Raw genomic sequence first — 18,818 nt, 5'->3', positions numbered from 1 at the left:
GTTATGAAGACTTATAATTTTATGTTCAGTGTCTTTCTTTCCGTGTGATTGCAGATCGACTTCTTAAAAACTGATATTCAGGTTGTGAAAGATAAATAAATTAGTGGAGCTGCCAAAGTGCTAAGAATAGGTGATCCAGAAGCACCTGGAGGTAGGAATCATAACTACACAGGGACCCCGGCTAACTTCACACACACCCCCAACCCAAGGATCTCTAGTTAGAGCCATGCCCTTATATCCTACTTCAGCCTCTCTAACTTCAGTGGATCATAAATCCCCTGGGACAAAGAGGGGAAAAGGCTGGAGACCATAAGATACATCACAGATATATCATCTTTATAGGCAAAGTTAGCTCATGAATAATGGCATTAAATCTTCAACCTCACAGTGTCATTTATAAATCCAGAGGCATTTCTTCTATCAATTAAGACAACATATAATATTTGATTCTATTTAGAGCTTTAATGTTTATTTGTTTTCAAGCAGGAAAGTAGCAAACATAATAATTTTTCTTCTTCAAAATGTGAATCATAGTCTTCCTCCTCCTGGGGTTATTATTCATGATAATCATTAATATTTTTTTAATATTACGGGCCAAAATAGGTGTATCTGGTTGGTTTTCTATGGTAGCTGCATTTCACCATAATCCTTTATACCAACTCTACTGATGAACTCCTAGGCCAGGCCACCATCACCTCTGACCTTGACTCTTTAAGTCCTAACTAGTTGCCCTGTCTCCATCCTTAGCTCTCCCTAACCCACCCTCCATATCCACACAGTAACCAGTGACCTTTCTAAAGGGTTAATCAGAGTAGGTCATTTATTTGCTTAAAATCCTTCAGTGGCTTTTCTATTACACTTAGAATAAGAATTCAAACTCTTTAGTGTGGCAGCAAGGCCCTACTTCCAAGACCATGTCTCTTATTTCTTTCCCTCCTGCTTGGTATGCTTCAGCCACACGGGCTTCCTTGCTGACCCCAGAGTACGCCAGCTCAATCCTTTTCAAGGACTTTGTTCTTCTTCTTTCTGAAAATCCCCTAGATTTTCACTGGCTGCTTTTCTGTCCCTCCTTCAAGTCTCAACTCAAAGGTCCGTATGTTAGAGAAACTTTCTTCAGCCATTAGCACCCTCTCCATCACTAGCTACTACATTGTCTTTTTCTGCCTTCCTCATGGTTCTGAAATTGCCTTATTTATTTTTAATGTGTTTTGTTTTTGTCTTCCTGTCCCTGTTAACAAATAAGCTTTTGAGAGCATACACTTTTTTTTTTTTTTTTTTACTATAGTAACCGTAACACCTAAAACAGGGCCTGGCACATACTGGATGCCTTATAAACATTTTTGACTGACTAAGAAAATGAATGTTTGTTAAAATTAGTGTGTTTTATGAAGTACAGCAAAAGACAGTTTGGAAGTATTTATACTTTAAATTCAAAAGTTCCAAATATAGGCATTAGTGAAGGCACTTTTTTTTTTTTTTAATATTTTATTTATTTGACAGAGAGAGAGAAGTCACAAGTAGTCAGAGAGGCAGGCAGAGAGAGAGGGAGAAACAGGTTCCTCACTGAACCGAGAGCCCGATGCGGGGCTCGATCCCAGGACCCCGAGATCATGACCTGAGCCGAAGGCAGAGGCTTAAACCACTGAGCCACCCAGGCGCCCCTAGTGAAGGCACTTTTTGATCAGACAGGCTCTGGGTTTGAATCCTAGCTCTGCTGAGACCATTTCTGAGCTTCGTGTTCCCCAAGGAGATCATGGGGACTAAAATGTTGACTTCAGACGCATGCTCATGGACATCTGAGTGCCTTGAACTTAAGTATTTTGATACCATGGGAAATAGGAAAGCCTCCTTTCTTAATTTTCTGCTGTAGCTGGAAAATGTGAGCAAGGAAAGCAAAATGTAAACTTAGGACAATTACGTTTATTTAAAACTGAAATGGCATATTATAACCTGTTGATTTTTCAGATGACTTTCCACAAATGGCCAAGTTGTTACTTTAAAAAATATCACTGACTTAATATTTAACCAAATATTGTTTTTTGGGGAAAAGACTTAGCAAAATATATCCAATTTCTGATACCTAGTAGGAACCCTTGTAAATGATTTGATGGATCTCATTCTTCCCCACCATCTTCCACATATCATTGATATGAAAGGTATCTTTCAGCCTTTAGGAAAACTTACATTTAAACTCTGATGTCCCTGCAGGAGCTCTAAAGTTGTTGTAGCTACTTCTTGTTTGGTCCATTCAAGCCACTACATGAGGCTTGTGAAGTCCAGAGTGAAATCCATGCCAGCAAGTTTGCCTTTCTAATGGTTCTGTAGTTGCTCGGGAGGGTCAACTTTAGAAAGAGCATTTATGTTGAATGACTCTAGTCAGGCAGCCAGGATAAGTTTTAACATTTCAAGTTGCTGAGTAGAATATAGTATTTGCAGTTACAGAAACAATTTTAGCTCACATTCCTCAGAAAGCTAATTTTAATTTCTTATAACATTATTGTATGATTAGCTATTTATACTCTAAAAAAAATTAAGAGCTGTGCTTAACTATCAAATTTTTAATTCATTCACCATGCATTCATCAAATACTCACTGTATGCCAGGTGCAGTGTGCTAGGTACAATGGCAGATACTTAGAAGAAGAAGTAGTTATTGCCTCTGCCTGGAAGAGATGTATGACCTTTAGGGGATGGAGACTCATAAGTACAGTGCAGGGAAATATGTGCTTTTCTTACAACTGTTGCCAAATGTAGGAGGTCAGTAAGAATGTGTATTTAAGTGTGCACCTGTTTTATGACATTGATATAAGGGGTGAAGCAAAGTGGCCACCTATTCTATTGTGAGCTCTTCCTAGGAAGGTTCCTGTTTCAGCAGTCTGATCTGGCTGACTTTAAATAGGACATCTAAACTGTGCTTGGCAGCAATTCACATGCATGTCTCCTTGGGGCCAATCTGTTCTATTCTGTGCAATGAAACTTCAGCTGTTGAGGAAAGAGCAACTTGGCCATCTCATCCCCAAAATCTAGAACAAGTCTAAAGATCTATAGAGTAGCTAGGTAAATTATGGCATCTCCTTAAGACAGAATTTTATGAATTTATTGAAAGCTATAGCAAGATAGCATTTTTAAAATCTAGGAAAAACTCTTAGGACAGAATATTAAATGAAATAAGTATATATTATACCTACTGGTTATCCTCAACTATATTAAAACAATGCATTGAACCAGGGAAACATGTCAAAAGATTAAAAATGACATTATGGGCCATTTTTTCTGTCTTTTCCCTCCCCCTGCGTTTTCTGAGATTTTTACAATGGGCACATTTCTTTTATAATCAGGAAAAATAATGCTTATTTTTAAAAAACAATTTCCTTCCTGTAGCTTAGCCAGTCAAGTGAAGCACATTGTCCACCAGGCCTTCTGGGACGTCTTGGAGTCAGAACTGAATGCTGAGCCTCCCGAGTATGAACATGCCATCAAACTGTTTGAAGAAATCAGAGAGGCAAGTTGATGTTGTCTGAATTGATTAATGATTTTTTTCCCCAAAGGCTATTTTTCTGTCCTCCAAAGAGTATTGGAGATTCTTTTTGGAAAACTGAGTAAGTTCAATCACTGGAAGGGTGGTTTCCAAAATGCACTTCCTAGAGTAGGGTGGAGGCTAGGGAAATAGGACAGTGGAAGGAGTGCAGGGCAACGCTTCACACAGAGTAGTGGTCACAGTAGTAAAGAGCACAGACTCGGGAGCTAAACAACCTGGTTCAGTGACGGGCTAAACAAAGACTTTCCCTCCAGGAGTTCTAGTGTCCTGAGTACTTGCAGGGTAATTGTAAGATTTAGATGATATGAGAGTTACAGTTTTAACTACCATTCACAAAGCACTTGCTCTATGCCAAACACTAGATGATTCATTTGTTGTTACCATAATCCTGTGTTATTCTTCCTGAATAAAAAGAAACCAAGTTCCCTTACTCACCCAGGGTTACACAGCTTTGAGGGGTAGAGAGGGACTTGAGCTGAGGCACTCTGGCTTAGAATCCATACTCCTAACCATGTGCTGTGTGTGTAAGCACGGTGTTTGCTGTGTGGTGAATACTTAGGATAGGTTGCTTGTATAATATATAATAAATATTTTATTTATTTATTTTATTTTTTAAAGACTTTTTTTACTTATTTGAGAGAGAGAGAGAATGAGAGAGGTCAGCTGGAGAAGCAGACTCCCTGCCGAGCAGGGAGCCTGATGTGGGACTCAATCCTGGGACTCCAGGATCATGACCTGAGCCGAAGGCTGTTGCTTAACCAACTGAGCCACCCAGGTGCCCCTATATAATAAGTATTTTATATGTAAAATATACTAATGGAGCCCATGGGGTATTTCCACTTGATCTTCTTTAAAGGGTTCTTGTGGAGCCATGATCAGCAACTTGTTCTTTCTTTGCATGGTTTAAATGTAAACTTTTTGAAGTTATTTCAGTAATATTCCTTCCTTGCCAGTTGCTTTTATTCTGATAGTTTCAGTAACTTCCATGGGCTGGAGGCTGCGGCGGAGGGCACTTTAATTCAGAAGCTAGAGCTTTCTTTTTAGAGTTGAGGCACTAGAGTGCTCCTCTGACCCACCATGCTTCTGTGGCATCCAGGGCATTAAAATATGCACAAGGAGTTTAGTCATCTAGACACTGAAGTTAAAATGACAACCCTTATTCACGTAACAATGCTGTTTACTTTCCTTTCCTATGTAGACTCTCCTCTCTTTTCTGACTCCTGGCGGCAACCGACTTCGCAACCAGATCTGTGAAGTTTTGGACACAGACCTCATTAGGCAACAGGCTGAGCACAGGGCTGTTGACATCCAAGGCCTGGCCAACTATGTCATCAGTACGATGGGAAAGCTGTGTGCTCCTGTGCGAGATGACGATGTCAGAGAACTGAAGGCAACCAGCAACATCGTGGAGGTGCTGAGGTTGGCACTTTTGCTGCTTGCATTTTCTTTTCTTTCCTTTTTTTTTTTTTTCAAAGATTTTATTTATTTATTTGACAGACAGAGATCACAAGGAAGCAGGCCCCCCGCTGAGCAGAGAACCCGAGGCGGGGCTCAACCCCAGGACCCCAGGATCATGACCTGAGCCAAAGGCAGAGACCCAACTCACTGAGCCACCCAGGCGCCCCTGCTGCTTGCATTTTCTGAGAGTACCTTTGAGTTCATTCAAAGGGGAAGTTGGGGGCAGGTACCTAGGTGGTCCAGTAGGGTATGTGTCTGACTCTTGTTTTTGACTCCAGTGGTGCTCTCAGGGTCATGATCAGATCAAGCCCTGAATTGGGTCCCATGCTCAGTGTGGAGTCTGCTTGAGATTCTCCCTCTGCCCCTCCTGATCGTGTTTTCTCTCTCTCTCTCTCTCTCTCTCTCTCTCTCAAATAAATAAATATATATTTTAAAAACAAAACAGAGGGGTGCCTGGGTAGCTCCATGGGTTAAAGCCTCTGCCTTCAGCTCAGGTCATGTTCCCAGGGTCCTGGGATCGAGCCCCACATCAGGCTCTCTGCTCAGCGGGGAGCCTGCTTCCTCCTCTCTCTCTCTCTGCCTGCCTCTCTGCCTATTTGTGATCTCTAAAAAAAAATAAATAAATAAAAATAAAAACAAAACAGAAGGGAAGTGTGGCAATTGAGTAACCCAATAATAACTGGTCTCCCAAAGGAATCCTTGATCTTAAAAGAAAACCAGATAAGCAAAGCTAAGTATTTTTGTACCTCACTGCCCTGTCCTTTTTTCCCCTCTCTATCCCCCAACCCCAAATTTAGTAGGAATAGAAATCATGTATACTTTGTTCAGACTCCCTTAAAATTTCAGGGGTTCTAATGAAAATTCCTTCTTGAATCTTCTTTGTCTCATTAAGACTCATTGTTGATGCTTCTTAGTGTCTATTAGTTTATGGCCAGGTGTAGTGGATCAGCTGGAAGTATTGTATTTGCTAAAGCAAATACTCTTGAGATCTATGAAGGATACATTGGAATGCACATGTAATGCCTTCTATGAAAAGTGACCTTGCCAATGGCAGTTGGAATTTCAAAACTATTTGGGAATGTTTATTGTTTTCAGTCTGTAAAATAGATCACAGTTAATGAATTTCAGCTTAATTTATTAATCATCTCTCTAACTATTCTAACTCTAAAATTTTTAGACAAATATTTCATGTCCTGGACCTCATGAAAATAGACATGGTCAATTTTACGATTAGGAGTCTTAGACCACATCTTCAACGCCAGTTGGTGGATTATGAGAGAACTAAGTTCCAAGAAATTTTAGAAGAAACTCCAAGTAAGTACAAGATAATGTGTGTATACTGAAATTAGATGGAAATGTGATGTTTACATTTTTGATGTCTTAAGGAGTATCACAAAAGAATTTTGACTTTTCTGTTAAACATTTTTTTAACTTCTAAAATAGACATCACAAATTTATCGCTGTCTGCCCATGTCTCAAGAACTGTGCCAAGCACTATTCATTTCTTCATGTACTAAAAAATATGTATCTATTGAGTACCTGCTATATCCCAGACACTGCTTAGTTGCTGTGAATACTGTAGTGAACAAAACAATGTTGTGACCCCCAAGGAGCTGACATTCTAGTAGGCCTGGCAAGCAAACAAATAACCTATACTGTCAGATGTATTAAGTGCTATGAAGAAAAGTAGGAAAAAAGGGCAGAGAGCAGTGGGGCAGGAGTGGGGGAGATGGTGTTTTTTAAGATAAGGTAGACTGGGAAGACCTCTCTAAGAAGGAACATTTGAGCAGAGTTTGGAAAGGAAAGAGGAAGGGGCATGTGAACATGAGCAAGGAACATCGCAGCCTGAGGGAGCTTCAAGGGCAAAGGCGTGAAGCTTGCACGTGAAGTTGGACAGACAAGGGCAGACAATGTGGCTGGAGTAAAGTAGGCAGGGAGAGGGTGGGAGGAGATGAGGCTAAGAGGTAGACAAAGCAGGTCCTAGAGAGCCTTGCTAGGAAATGAGTGTTGAGAGTTGAGTCCAAGTGTGATGGGAAATTACTGGAGAGTTTGGAGCAGGGAGGGCAACATGGGATTTTCATTTTTAAAGACAACTCTGGCTTCTGGGTAGAGAATAGATCATACCGGAGCAAGGAGGGAAGGGAAACGGGCACCAAGGAGGTGGAATGGCAGTTGCTCCGGCAAGAACAAATAGTCCACGAAGCAGTGGTGGAAGCAGTACGAACAAGTCAGATTCTGGATGTATTTTGAAAGTTGAACAAAACGATTTGCTGAAAGTTAGATAAAAGTGAAAAGGGAGAAGTTGAAGATGATGCTCAGGTTTTCACCTGAGCACCAGGGTGAATAGTGATGGCTGTTTGTGAGGCGGGCAACTAGGGGAAGGCAGGGAGGTAGTTCAGAGGCAGGGTTCAGTTTTAGATATATGAACACTGAGATCTTATTTGGCATCAGCATGGTCGGTAGGCCTGTGGATATGAGAGACTAGAGTTCAGGGGAATGGTAAATGCTCAGAGTATACATTCAGGACTCACCAGTATATTTATTTATAAAGCCACGAAACTGAATAATAACTAACACGTATAAAATGTTTACCACATGCTAAGCACTTTACCTATATTAACTAATTTGATCTTTGCAATAACTTTAGGAAATTCCTCTCCATTTTATGGATGAAGAAACTGAGGGATGGACAGGTTAGATTCCTTGCCTCCATGACACAACTTGTAAGCTAGGGGGCTTAGACTCACCCAGGTGGTCTGGCTACACCGTTCATGCTCTTAGCCACAATATCGCACTAGATGAAATTACCTGGGGAGTGAGTGTCAATACTAAAGAGGCCTGATTTGGGATTCTAGAGCATCTAGAGCTTGAAAAGAGGAGTAGGATTCAGCAAAGGTGACTGTGAATGAGTAGCCAGGGAGGTGAAGGAAGCCAGGAGCTGGTGATGTTCTGTAAGAAAGTGCATAAAGCATTTGGAGACTGAAGACATAATCAGCTGTGACAAGTGCTAAGTGGTCAAGGAAAATGGAGGCTAAGGCTTGACCATTGGGTATGACTGCATGCGGATTTTTGGTAACCCTGATAAGAGCAGATTCGTGAACTAGTAGGCACTAAAGCTGTACTGCTAGAGGTGTCATATATCTCTACGTCTTGAGTCAAGACAGCTTGTCATCTGGAGGAAATTCCTTAATATTGGTTTGAGTTATAATTTTGTTCATCTGAAATTGTTTGTTTCTGTCCTTAAAATCCAGGCTTTGTGACCTGCAATTCATTTGTACTTTTCACATTGACTTGGATATTTTCAGAGATTTAAGAATAGAATAAATCCAGTTGTGGATATAGGTCATTATTGCCAGCTCTAAATATGTTCCCAGAGAAATCAAGAGTCCAGGAAGCAGAGTTTATGTCAGCTGTTAATTATATCCTCAAGTCGCTCTGCCAAATGTCGGTCACTGTGCCCTAATATCAAAATAAGAGCCTCACAGTAACATGCAGAAGGACAAAAGGGTTGGATTTTTGTGTGTACGTGACTTTTTATAAAATAATTATTGCAAAATTAATGCAGAGAAGCACTCTAGATTTCTGAATTGACTCTAGAAAATATTTTGCTGACAGATTTTATATAATTGCCTGATTTAAAGTACACCCCAGAAAGCCTCAGACAATGATTGGATAAATGTACTGAACATCGACAGGATAACCACATCAGGTCCAGCAACTAAATTACCTGTGGAAAGAGTAACAGATTACCCCTCAGGGACCAGAGCACAAGTAATTTCTAAGATACTCAGAAAGAGAAGGTTTTTATTTATTTAGGTAATATCTTGTGTCTGATAGACATGATGTTCTCATAGAACTTCGTTTCATGTGATTCTTACAGAAATCTTGTGGGACATAAATACTTTCCAAAAACACATCAAACTGCATTTTCATTTTCTTTGCCTGGCGCTCAGGACATTTAAGAATTACTAATGGAACATTCTGAAGATGAGCAGACTGATGCTCAGTAACGGTCTGCCCAAACACCAGAGAGTCACACAGCTAGTAAGTAGTAGAGCTAGGACTGGAAGCCAGGTCTCCTATATCCAAGTCAAGACTAAACCAAGCTGCTGCTTTGGCTGCTTCCCTTGGATTTTTCACTTTTGTGTTATGTCAGCTAGGTTATATTTCAAGCAACAGAAACCAATTCTGGGTGATTTAGCAAAAAAGGAAGTGAATGGAAGGATGGGGACAGTTCACCAAAAAAGCCAAAATACCTGAGCCTGAGCAAGGTAAGAAACCAGCAGAGCGTCAGGAATCTGGACAGGGAAAGTAAGGAAAAGTTCCTAGCTCCATCATCAGAACAGTTAACGTATATTTTAAAATGGCCCATCCTTGAATACTCTAGTCACCATTCAGATCTCAGGAAAGTTTGATAGGCATATGACTCAGCTAGGCCAACCCATGGTCATGGGGTTTGCCTGGTCAGGGACCTCTTAATTGGTATTTACAAAACAAACCATGGAGGGAGGGAAAACGATATCTCAAAGAAAGCAGTACCAAGGGCTGCTTGGCTGGTTCAGTCATGTGACTCTTGATCTCGGTGTCATGAGTTCAGGCTCCACGTTGGGCAGGAGCCTAGGAAAGAAAATGAAGGAAGGAAGGAAGGAAGGAAGGAAAAAGAAGGGAGATGAGGTATTGCTAGGCATAATAGAGCAGGTGTCATGGATAAAGGGAGCTATATTCTTCTAACTGGAAATTGAAGAATTTAGTCTGAATATTTTTCCAGAATATTGAAAATGGGAGCCATCTAAAGCTTTGCACAACATCAGGGTCTTCCAGTCACATAATTCTGTAGCACTCTCTTAGTTTATAGTATTGTCTGCTCAGATTTATACAGGCCATCCCCCAGGTCCAGGATGTGGAGTTGTTGCCTTTTTAGGGGTCACTCAGAGTTCATACTTAAGAACCAGATTTCATGGTTAGGTACCATATTAGAAATCAGCAGAGATGGGAATTGGATTCCTTGAAGAATCCACATGCGGATACCTTTGATTGATTCATCTTAGAAGGCTCAACTACTAAATTCATTCACACTAAACTGGCAGATTTTACAGGACATCCCCGTCTGCTCTTTGTAGCACTAAATAGCACAATCGGTGGCTTTTATGTGATATAAATCTTCGTGTGTGCGTGTTTAGTGTTGATGAAGCTTTATGCGATTCAACCTGCACTTACGAGGCTTAGATTCAGTGCCTTAGATGGCCAACCTGTAACCTATATCCCTTTTTTTAAGCTTCATTGAAATATGCTATCTGTGCAATACAACATGCCCACTTGAAGTATATGGTTCCGTGAGTTTTGACAAAAGAATATGCTCCTGTAATTATTACTACAAATAAGATATAAAACATTTCTATCACGCCAGAAAGAACCTTCTTGCCCTTTGCAGTAAACTCCCCCATTGAGGTAAACACTGATATAATTTTCATCATTGTAGATTAACTGGGCCTCCATTAGAACTTCATATTAAATGGAATCATGCTGTGTGTCACTTTTTTTTTAAAGATTTTATTTATTTATTTGAGAGAGAGAGAGAGAGAATGAGAGGGGAGAAGGTCAGAGGGAGAAGCAGACTCCCCATGGAGCTGGGTACCCAATGTGGGACTCGATCCCGGGACTCTGGGATCATGACCTAAGCCACAGGCAGTTGCTTAACCAACTGGGCCACCCAGGCAGCCCTGTGTGTCACTTTTTTGTCTAACCTCTTTTACTCAACATAAGGTTTTTGAAATTCATCCGTGTTGTGTATTTATCAATAGTTTGTATTACTGAGAAGCATCCTGTTATATGATTGTACCACACTTTTCTGTTTACCTGTTGATGGACATTGGCATTGTTTCTGGTTCTAGGCCACTATGGATAAAGCTACTGCGAACACATATGTATCAGTAATTGTGTGTGCACGTGTTTTCTTTTCTCTTGGGTTAACACCTAGGAGTAGAACAGCGGGTTCATGTTAAGTATATGGTTAACTTTATAAGAAGCTGGTGGTTATTTTCCAAAGCGGTTGTGCTGTTTTATACTCACCATCAGTGTATGAGAGTTCCAACTGCTTTACGTTTTCACCAACGCAATGTATTATTGGTCTTTTAAATTTTACCTTTTATAGAGGGTGTGAAAGTAGTATTTCACTGCGGTTTTTATATACATTTCCTTGATGATGAATGATGTTGAGCATCTTTTCAAATGTAAAATAGACATTTATCTTCTAATGTGAAGTGTCCAGTCAAGTCTTTTGCCTGTTTTTAAACTGGGTTGTCTTTTTATTGAATTGAAGTGCTTTCAATGTATTCTGGAAATAAATCCTTCATCAGTTTTATATGTTATGAAATTTCCCCCCATCTGTGGCTTGCCTTTTTCATTTTCTTAACACTACCCTTTGAAGAAGAGAAATTTTTAGTTTTGATGAAGACCAAATCATAAAATTTTTCTTTTATTTGTGCATTTAGTGGTGTGTCTACAAAACCTTTGCATATCTCAGGGTCATGAAGACTTTTTACACTTGATCTTAGCCAAAAGGCCAAGAAGCGATGATGAAGACTTTTTTTAATGTTTTCTTCTAGAAGTTTTTATAGTTTTAGGCTTAGGAAACATTTCAAGGTAATATATTTCAAGTTCACATTTTTCCCTATATATATCCAATTCTAGCACCATTTGTTGAAAAAGATTACCTTTTCTCTATTGAACTGCTTTGGCATCTTTATTGAAAATCAATCGATGATACACTTGTGAGTCTATTTCTGACTGCTTTATTATTATTATTATTTGTAATTGATGTATAATTTACATTCCACAACATTAATTTTTTTTAATTTCTTTTCAGCATAATCGTATTCATTGTTTTTGCACCACACCCAGTGCTCCATGCAATACGTGCCCTCCCTAATACCCACCACCTGGTTCCCCCAACCTCCCACCCCCCGCCCCTTCAAAACTCTCAGGTTGTTGTTCAGAGTCCGTAGTCTCTCATGGTTCACCTCCCCTTCCAATTTCCCTCAACTCCCTTCTCCTCTCCATCTCCCCATGTCCTCCATGTTATTTGTTATGCTCCACAAATAAGTGAAACCATATGATAATTGACTCTCTCTGCTTGACTTATTTCACTCAGCATAATCTCTTCCAGTCCCGTCCATGTTGCTACAAAAGTTGGGTATTCGTCCTTTCCGATGGAGGCATAATACTCCATAGTGTATATGGACCACATCTTCCTTATCCATTCGTCCGTTGAAGGGCATCTTGGTTCTTTCCACAGTTTGGCGACCGTGGCCATTGCTGCAATAAACATTGGGGTACAGATGGCCCTTCTTTTCACTACATCTGTATCTTTGGGGTAAATACCCAGTAGTGCAATTGCAGGGTCATAGGGAAGTTCTATTTTTAATTTCTTGAGGAATCTCCACACTGTTCTCCAAAGTGGCTGCACCAACTTGCATTCCCACCAACAGTGTAAGAAGGTTCCCCTTTCTCCAACATTAATTTTTAAAAGTGTGTAATTCAGTGCTTTTTAGTATATTCATAAGGCTATACAAACGTAATCACTATTTAATTCCAGAAGATTTTCATCACCTTAAAAAGAAACCCCATACCCACCAGTATCTCCCCAGTCTTCCCTTACCTTAGCCTTCGACAACCCCTGGTCTACTTTCTGTTTTTATGGATTTGCCAATTGTGGACATTTCATATAAATCAAATCATGCAGTGTGTGGCTTTTTGTGTCTCTTTTTCCACCTAGTATAATATTTTCAAGATTTACCCATGTAGTAGCATGTATTACTACTTCATTTTTTTTTATTGGATTCTATTCTATCCTACTATCTGTATGTCTTCTCTTCACTAAATACCACATAGTCCTGATTATTGAGGCTAAGTCTTGAAATCAGGTAGTGTTAGTCTTCCATCTTTGTTCTTCTTTTTCAAAATTGTTTTGTCTATGTTAGGGCCTTTGAATTTCCACATCCATTTTTTTTTAAAGATTTTTTGTTTATTAATTTGACAAACAGAGATCACAAGTAGGCAGAGAGGCAGGCAGAGAGAAAGGGGGAAGCAGGTTCCCTGCTGAGCAGAGAGCCCGATGCGGGGCTCAATCCCAGGACTCTGGGATCATGACCCAAGCTGAAGGCAGAGGCTTTAACCCACTGAGCCATCAGGCGCCCCCTCCACATCCATTTTTAATTAGTTTATCAGTTTCTGCAAAAGAGCCAACTGGGATGGTGATTGGAATTATGTGGAATTGACATCTTCACATTAATAAGTCTACGAATTTGTGAACTGGATATCTCTTCTTAAGTCTAATTTATTTCAGCAGTATGTTTTAGTTTTGGTGTACCAGCCTTGTACTTTTTTTTCCCCTAAGATTTGTTTATTTGAGGAGGGGTGGGCCAAAGGAGAGGGAGAGAGAAACTTAAGCAGACTCTATGCTGAGTGGGGAGCCTGATGTGAAGCTTGATCTCACAACCCTGAGATCATGACCTGAGCCAAAACCAAGAGTCAGATGCTCAACCAACTGTGCCACTAGGTACCCCTCCAGTCCTGTTCTGATTTTATTCAATTTAATCTCATTTATTTTATGTTCTTTGATGCTGTTATAAGAGGTATTTTGTAAAATTTTTATTTTCTAGTATATAGAAATATAATCAATTTTTGAATATTGATTTTGCATCCTGAGAACTTGCTAATAAATTAACTTATTAATGCTAGTAAGTTTTTGGAATATTCCTTCAGTTTTTCTATATATACAATCATTTTGCCTGCAAATAAACAGTTTTACTTCTTTTTTAATCTGTGTGCCTTTTATTTCTTTTTCTTGCTTTATTGCACTGACTAGGACATCCAATCAAATGTTCAATAGCAGTCATGAGAGAAGGCATCCTTGCCTTCCTAGGGGAAGAATATTCATTATTTGACCATTAAGTATGGTGTTAGCTGCAACTTCTCATACATGTCCTTTTCTGTATTGAGGAAGATCTGTTTCTGGTTTGCTGAGAGTTTTTATCTAAATAGATCACATGTTAAGCTTGGTCACATGCTTTTTCTATATCTAATGATGTGATCTTTTTGTCTCCTCTATTGTGTTAATGCACTGAATTACAGTGATGGATGTTTTTCTAATTAAAGCAACCTTGCAATCCTGAAATGTTTATCCCACCCCTCCTTGGTCATAGTGTATTATTTTATCTTGCTAATAATACTTTACCTTGCTAATGCTTTCTTAAGGATTTTTGCATCTGTATTTTTGGAAAGATATCGTTTTGTAATTTTCTTGTAATGTGTTTGTCTGGGTTTGGTATCAGGGCAAAGCTGGCCTCATAAAATGAATGAGAAGTCTTCCCTTCTCTGCTTTGTTAAAGAGTTTACAAAAAACACTTTGTCTTGATTTGCATGTACTGTGTACATGAGTAAATATTTTACAGTGGGGAGGGAAAGATAGCTGTGGGCCTGTGGGACCAATAAGTCTGTCAGTCTGAAGAACTATTTGAGCAATTCTTTAAGTTGATGTTTACTTCCAGAGATGGTGAGTTAAATTGGAAACCTACCAGGTCACTCATGCCAGACACAGAGAGCTTTTATTTATTTATTTATTTATTTATTTATTTATTTGAAAAAGAGAGATAGAGAGCGAGCATGTGAGAGAGCATAAACTGGGGAGAGGGAGAAAGACTCCCCGCTGACTAGGGAGCCCAATGCAGGGCTCAATCCCAGGACCCTATGATCATGACCTGAGCCAAAGGCAGATGCTCAACTGACTGAGTCGCCCAGGTGCCCCAGGAGAGCAGAGGCTTTTAGAGCACCCAGTATGTGACAAGTACCACTAGAAAGATAATCTGAGTATTTTTCCAAAGCAAATGTGCCTGCCAAAACAAAGCCGCATTTCACATACCTATCATGTGATGCTATGAATTAAGTCAAAGAAAAGAGAAATAAAAAATAAAGATCATAGATTGGACTCTTCAGTGAGTGAGATGAAATTGAGGTGAATGCGCATGAAATATTTAATAACATTTTTTTAAAAACAGAGAAGCTGTTTTTTAGTTCAGCTGTTCAAGAGAAATGACAGCCAGATCAAAAATTTAAAGGTGGGTTCTCTGAGAAGGGAAAGCAGGGATGGGTCCGTACAATCAGGAAAGGCTTCCCATAGGAAGAGAGATTTAAGCTAGGCCAGTAAAGAGTGGCAGGATTTAGATTTAAAGAACTAAAGGTAGTTTCAGGGGGGTGAGGCCAAGCCTCCCAAGCAGGAAACCAGAAGCACGTATTGGTGGAGAGTAAATTCAGGTGCAATGCTCTTGGGCCTTCTCAGCTCCTAGGAAATTCTTAGGTAAATGCACCTGTAAAGCCATTGCCTATTCTTGTGTTTCTCCCTCCGAGTAGACTAAGAGCTTCTTGAGTGCACAAAACAGGTTTACTCATCTACGAATCCCCAGCACTTGGTATAGCACCTAGGGTACATGAGGTGCTCCGTTGTCATTGAATAAATGAGTGAATGGAGAGACTTACTGCCTACGTGAAAAATCGACAGTACTTGTATCTCATGGGGTTGACCTTGGTTTTGGAGCCACATAGAGCCGTCAGTGTACTAACTGGTGGGAATAACATCTCAGCAGGTAGATCCCTTAGAGGAAAGCTGATGTTTCATTCTGAACTTGTGCTCTTTCTGCTTTACCAGTCATACTCAATTCTGGCTTCGTGCTAGGATCACCTGGGGTATTTAAACAGTTGCCCGAGCCCCATCTCAGACTGATTGAATCAGAATCTCCAGGAGCTGTGCCCAAGATCTTTCTTTTCTTTTTAAAGCTCTCCAGGTGATTATAAAATCAGCCAGGATTGAGAACCACTATGGTACACTGTTGCTTTGTTTGAGATAACTAAATGGGCTGTTAGATGTGTCAGCTGTAAATGATTAAGCTTGCAGTATAAATGCTTATTAATGCTACATTGTAATTATATCCACCAAGATTTATTCTCTCTCTCTCTCTCTCTCTCTCTCTCTCTCTCTCTCTCTCTCTCTGTTGGGTGTCCTTTAAACAAAAGACCTCAAGTCTTTTACATCTCTATGAACAGAACTAGAAAAACCAAGAACATTTGCCAACTGAGGAGAAGCAAAGTTGTGAAATTCTGGGGTGGTGTTGCTGTTGTGTAGCAAACATTGCTGCTCACAGATTACCCTGGGTCGAGTGCTGGGTCTCAGGAAGAATTTCAGGGTCACTATTCTTTATTTCGTTCTCTGGTGCTTTTTAAAAAGATCTGCACCTGTGTTCATTCTGCGTGTTTTTTTGTTTTGTTTTGTTTTTAGCAATTTCCACCTTATAAATTCTATCAAATACACAGTTTTATAAGAAATGTGGTGTAAAAAACAAAATTGTTTCTAGTGGGGAACCTTAAAACTGGGTCAAAAGTAAAGTGTGCACATTAGCATGAATGTGCATTTTGAGAAAGGCATAATTCTAATCAGATGCTCAGAGGGATCTAGGACTCAAAAATGTTTAATAATCAATGCTTTTAGTCTGAATACCTTCTCTGCCAAAATTCAAGGTCATGTGTGAGCTGGCTCCTGACTACCCACCCGATGCCATCTGCTACCACTCTCCCTTGTTCTCTATGGACCAACAATATAGATATGCTTGTAGCATCCAGAATGTGCTGTCTTCTCTCACTGTTCTGGGTTTTTGTATGGGCTGTTCACCTGGTCTGGAGTGACAGTCCTGTCCTCTGTTTGTTTTATATCTTTAGGTGTCACTTACAGAGCTTTTCCTATCAGACTCTGTCTTGGACAATGTATGCTCCCTCCACTCGCACTGCACCTTCTTGAATTTATTCTATTTTGCTGTAATTGTTGGTTTACAGCTCTGGCTCCCCATCTGGACTATAAGCTCCTTTAAGGGTGTGCCTGTCTTGGCATTCATGCCCAGCCCCTCACTTAACCTCTGTTGTCATGTAGAATGCACAAAAGGGATCTAACAGCTGTAGGACAAACATATGGCCTTTTTGTTTTCAGGTGCTCTTGATCAAACTACAGAATGGTTAAAAGAATCGGTAAATGAAGAACTACTTTCTCTTTCTGAGACTGCTTTAACTCCTGGGGCGGAAAACAGCTCTAAGCCAAGCCTGAGTCCTACACGGGTGCTAAATAACAGTTATTTAAAACTGTTACATTGGGATTATCAGAAAAAAGAATTACCAGAGGTGAGTGATTTTTTTTTCCTTCCCTCAAGTTCTCCAATATTTTAATTCACAAGTTCTATCTGTGCATCAGCTGGTCTGTCTAGAGTTGCGTGTGGTTTAATGACTTTCCTGAAATCAGATAGAAATGGGAGTTTGGATGTAACATTGCTTGTTTGATATTTTCATGGTATTGAGCTTCCCTTTCTATTTTTACATTTAAAATAAACATGCTAGACACTCATCACAGATGGAGCACGTCTTCAGGAACTGACAGAAAAGCTGAATCAATTGAAAGTTATTGCCTGCCTGTCCCTAATTACCAACAACATGGTGGGTGCTCTTACAGAAGGCCTCCCTGAGCTTGCACACAGGTTAAAAAGGATTTCAGCTGTTCTACTTGAAGGCATGAACAAAGAGTAAGTTCCAAGTGTTTTTATCTGCTCATCCTCGTGTTAAGGCTCCGAGTGTGTTTCAGAGATCATGAATGATCCTAGATGTCTGGGTGTGGTATTCAGGACTATACTTTAGAGAAGCTTATCTTACACCTTCTTTTTCTAGAATTTCTTTTAATATCTCTGAAGGTTTAAATGTCCTTTCATAAGAAGGGAGAGATCTTTTCCATGCCAAGTGCCAGGGTGAGTGCCCTATTTCCACTTAGGATGGGCATGTGTAAGAGCTCTTCTTTGACAGTGCTGTGGAACAAGCAAAAAAACCCCCCAAAAAACAAAAAAACAAACCCAGAATTCCATGCTGAGGATTTAGTAGGCCCTATCAGGGAGGCTTCCTACTCAGTTGTTCTGACTCCATCATTTTTCTGCAATGAAATGTTTACCAACTTGTCTGATCCAGCCTGCTATGAACTCGTTGGTAGAAGTAGTGACATTCACTACTGTCCTTTTTTTTTTTTTTTTCTGTCCTTCAGAGACATTGCACAAGTCCAGTGAAGGTCTTGTTTTTTTGCTCAATTCATTGCCCAGGATCAGACCTTGGATCTCATTTGGATCATCCTATTGTGAATCCTGTCCAAGTCAGAAAATTCCTAATCTTAGTCAATGACCAGATGTTTTCATTGGTTTGACGTGGGTCAGCTTCTCCTGCTGGTTCCCCTTTAAGGTGTTTTTAAGGTCTTACATTGTTCATTCCTGTCTTTGAAGGGAGATGTCTCTATCCCTCCATCCTCCTCCCCATTACCCAGAAAGCACATAAGATTACTTGATAAAATCCTAGAATATTAAGAGCCAAAAGGAGCCCGAGTGATTACAACATCCGAAGTTTTCAGAGAGAGAATAGGATTTCCCTTGGGTTGCATAGCGAGAAAAGGGAAATCAAGGGCTGAGGTCTGGTCCAACTGTGTCTAGGCCCTGCCCTTTCTACTGTTTTTGTGTTAGTTATCCAGGCTCATTTACTTTATGTTCCAGGACTCAAGACCTATACCGAAAAGAAACCTTCTCTAGGTTTGCAGCTGGTCTTACCTTAGCATTTCCCCACACAGGGTAACTCTTACTTTCCAGAAATTTTTTTATTAAGCCTTTAGAGAACCCACAGAGCTGTTTTAAGTATTCATATAAAGCATATAGAAAAGTGGTTACTGAGAAGTCAAGCTTCAGGTCTGATAGACCACAGTT

At 40.0% G+C, this 18,818-nt stretch overlaps 1 protein-coding gene across 2 annotated transcripts in view; it reads left to right on the top strand.

Moving 5' to 3' along the window:
• Positions 1–18,818, top strand: part of TCP11L2 (t-complex 11 like 2) — a 39,679-nt gene that overhangs the window by 11,597 nt on the left and 9,264 nt on the right. For both annotated transcript variants that reach the window (XM_046013776.1, XM_046013777.1), the window contains exons 4-8: positions 3,381–3,501; positions 4,736–4,956; positions 6,173–6,309; positions 17,027–17,214; positions 17,428–17,609. In XM_046013776.1, coding sequence (XP_045869732.1) covers positions 3,381–3,501; positions 4,736–4,956; positions 6,173–6,309; positions 17,027–17,214; positions 17,428–17,609 — 849 coding nt within the window. The remainder of the gene's footprint in view (positions 1–3,380; positions 3,502–4,735; positions 4,957–6,172; positions 6,310–17,026; positions 17,215–17,427; positions 17,610–18,818) is intronic.

The sequence above is a fragment of the Meles meles genome, chromosome 7, assembly GCF_922984935.1.
Source record: "Meles meles chromosome 7, mMelMel3.1 paternal haplotype, whole genome shotgun sequence".
NCBI classification, from domain to species: domain Eukaryota; kingdom Metazoa; phylum Chordata; class Mammalia; order Carnivora; family Mustelidae; genus Meles; species Meles meles.
This window is presented reverse-complemented; position numbering and strand designations above follow the sequence as displayed.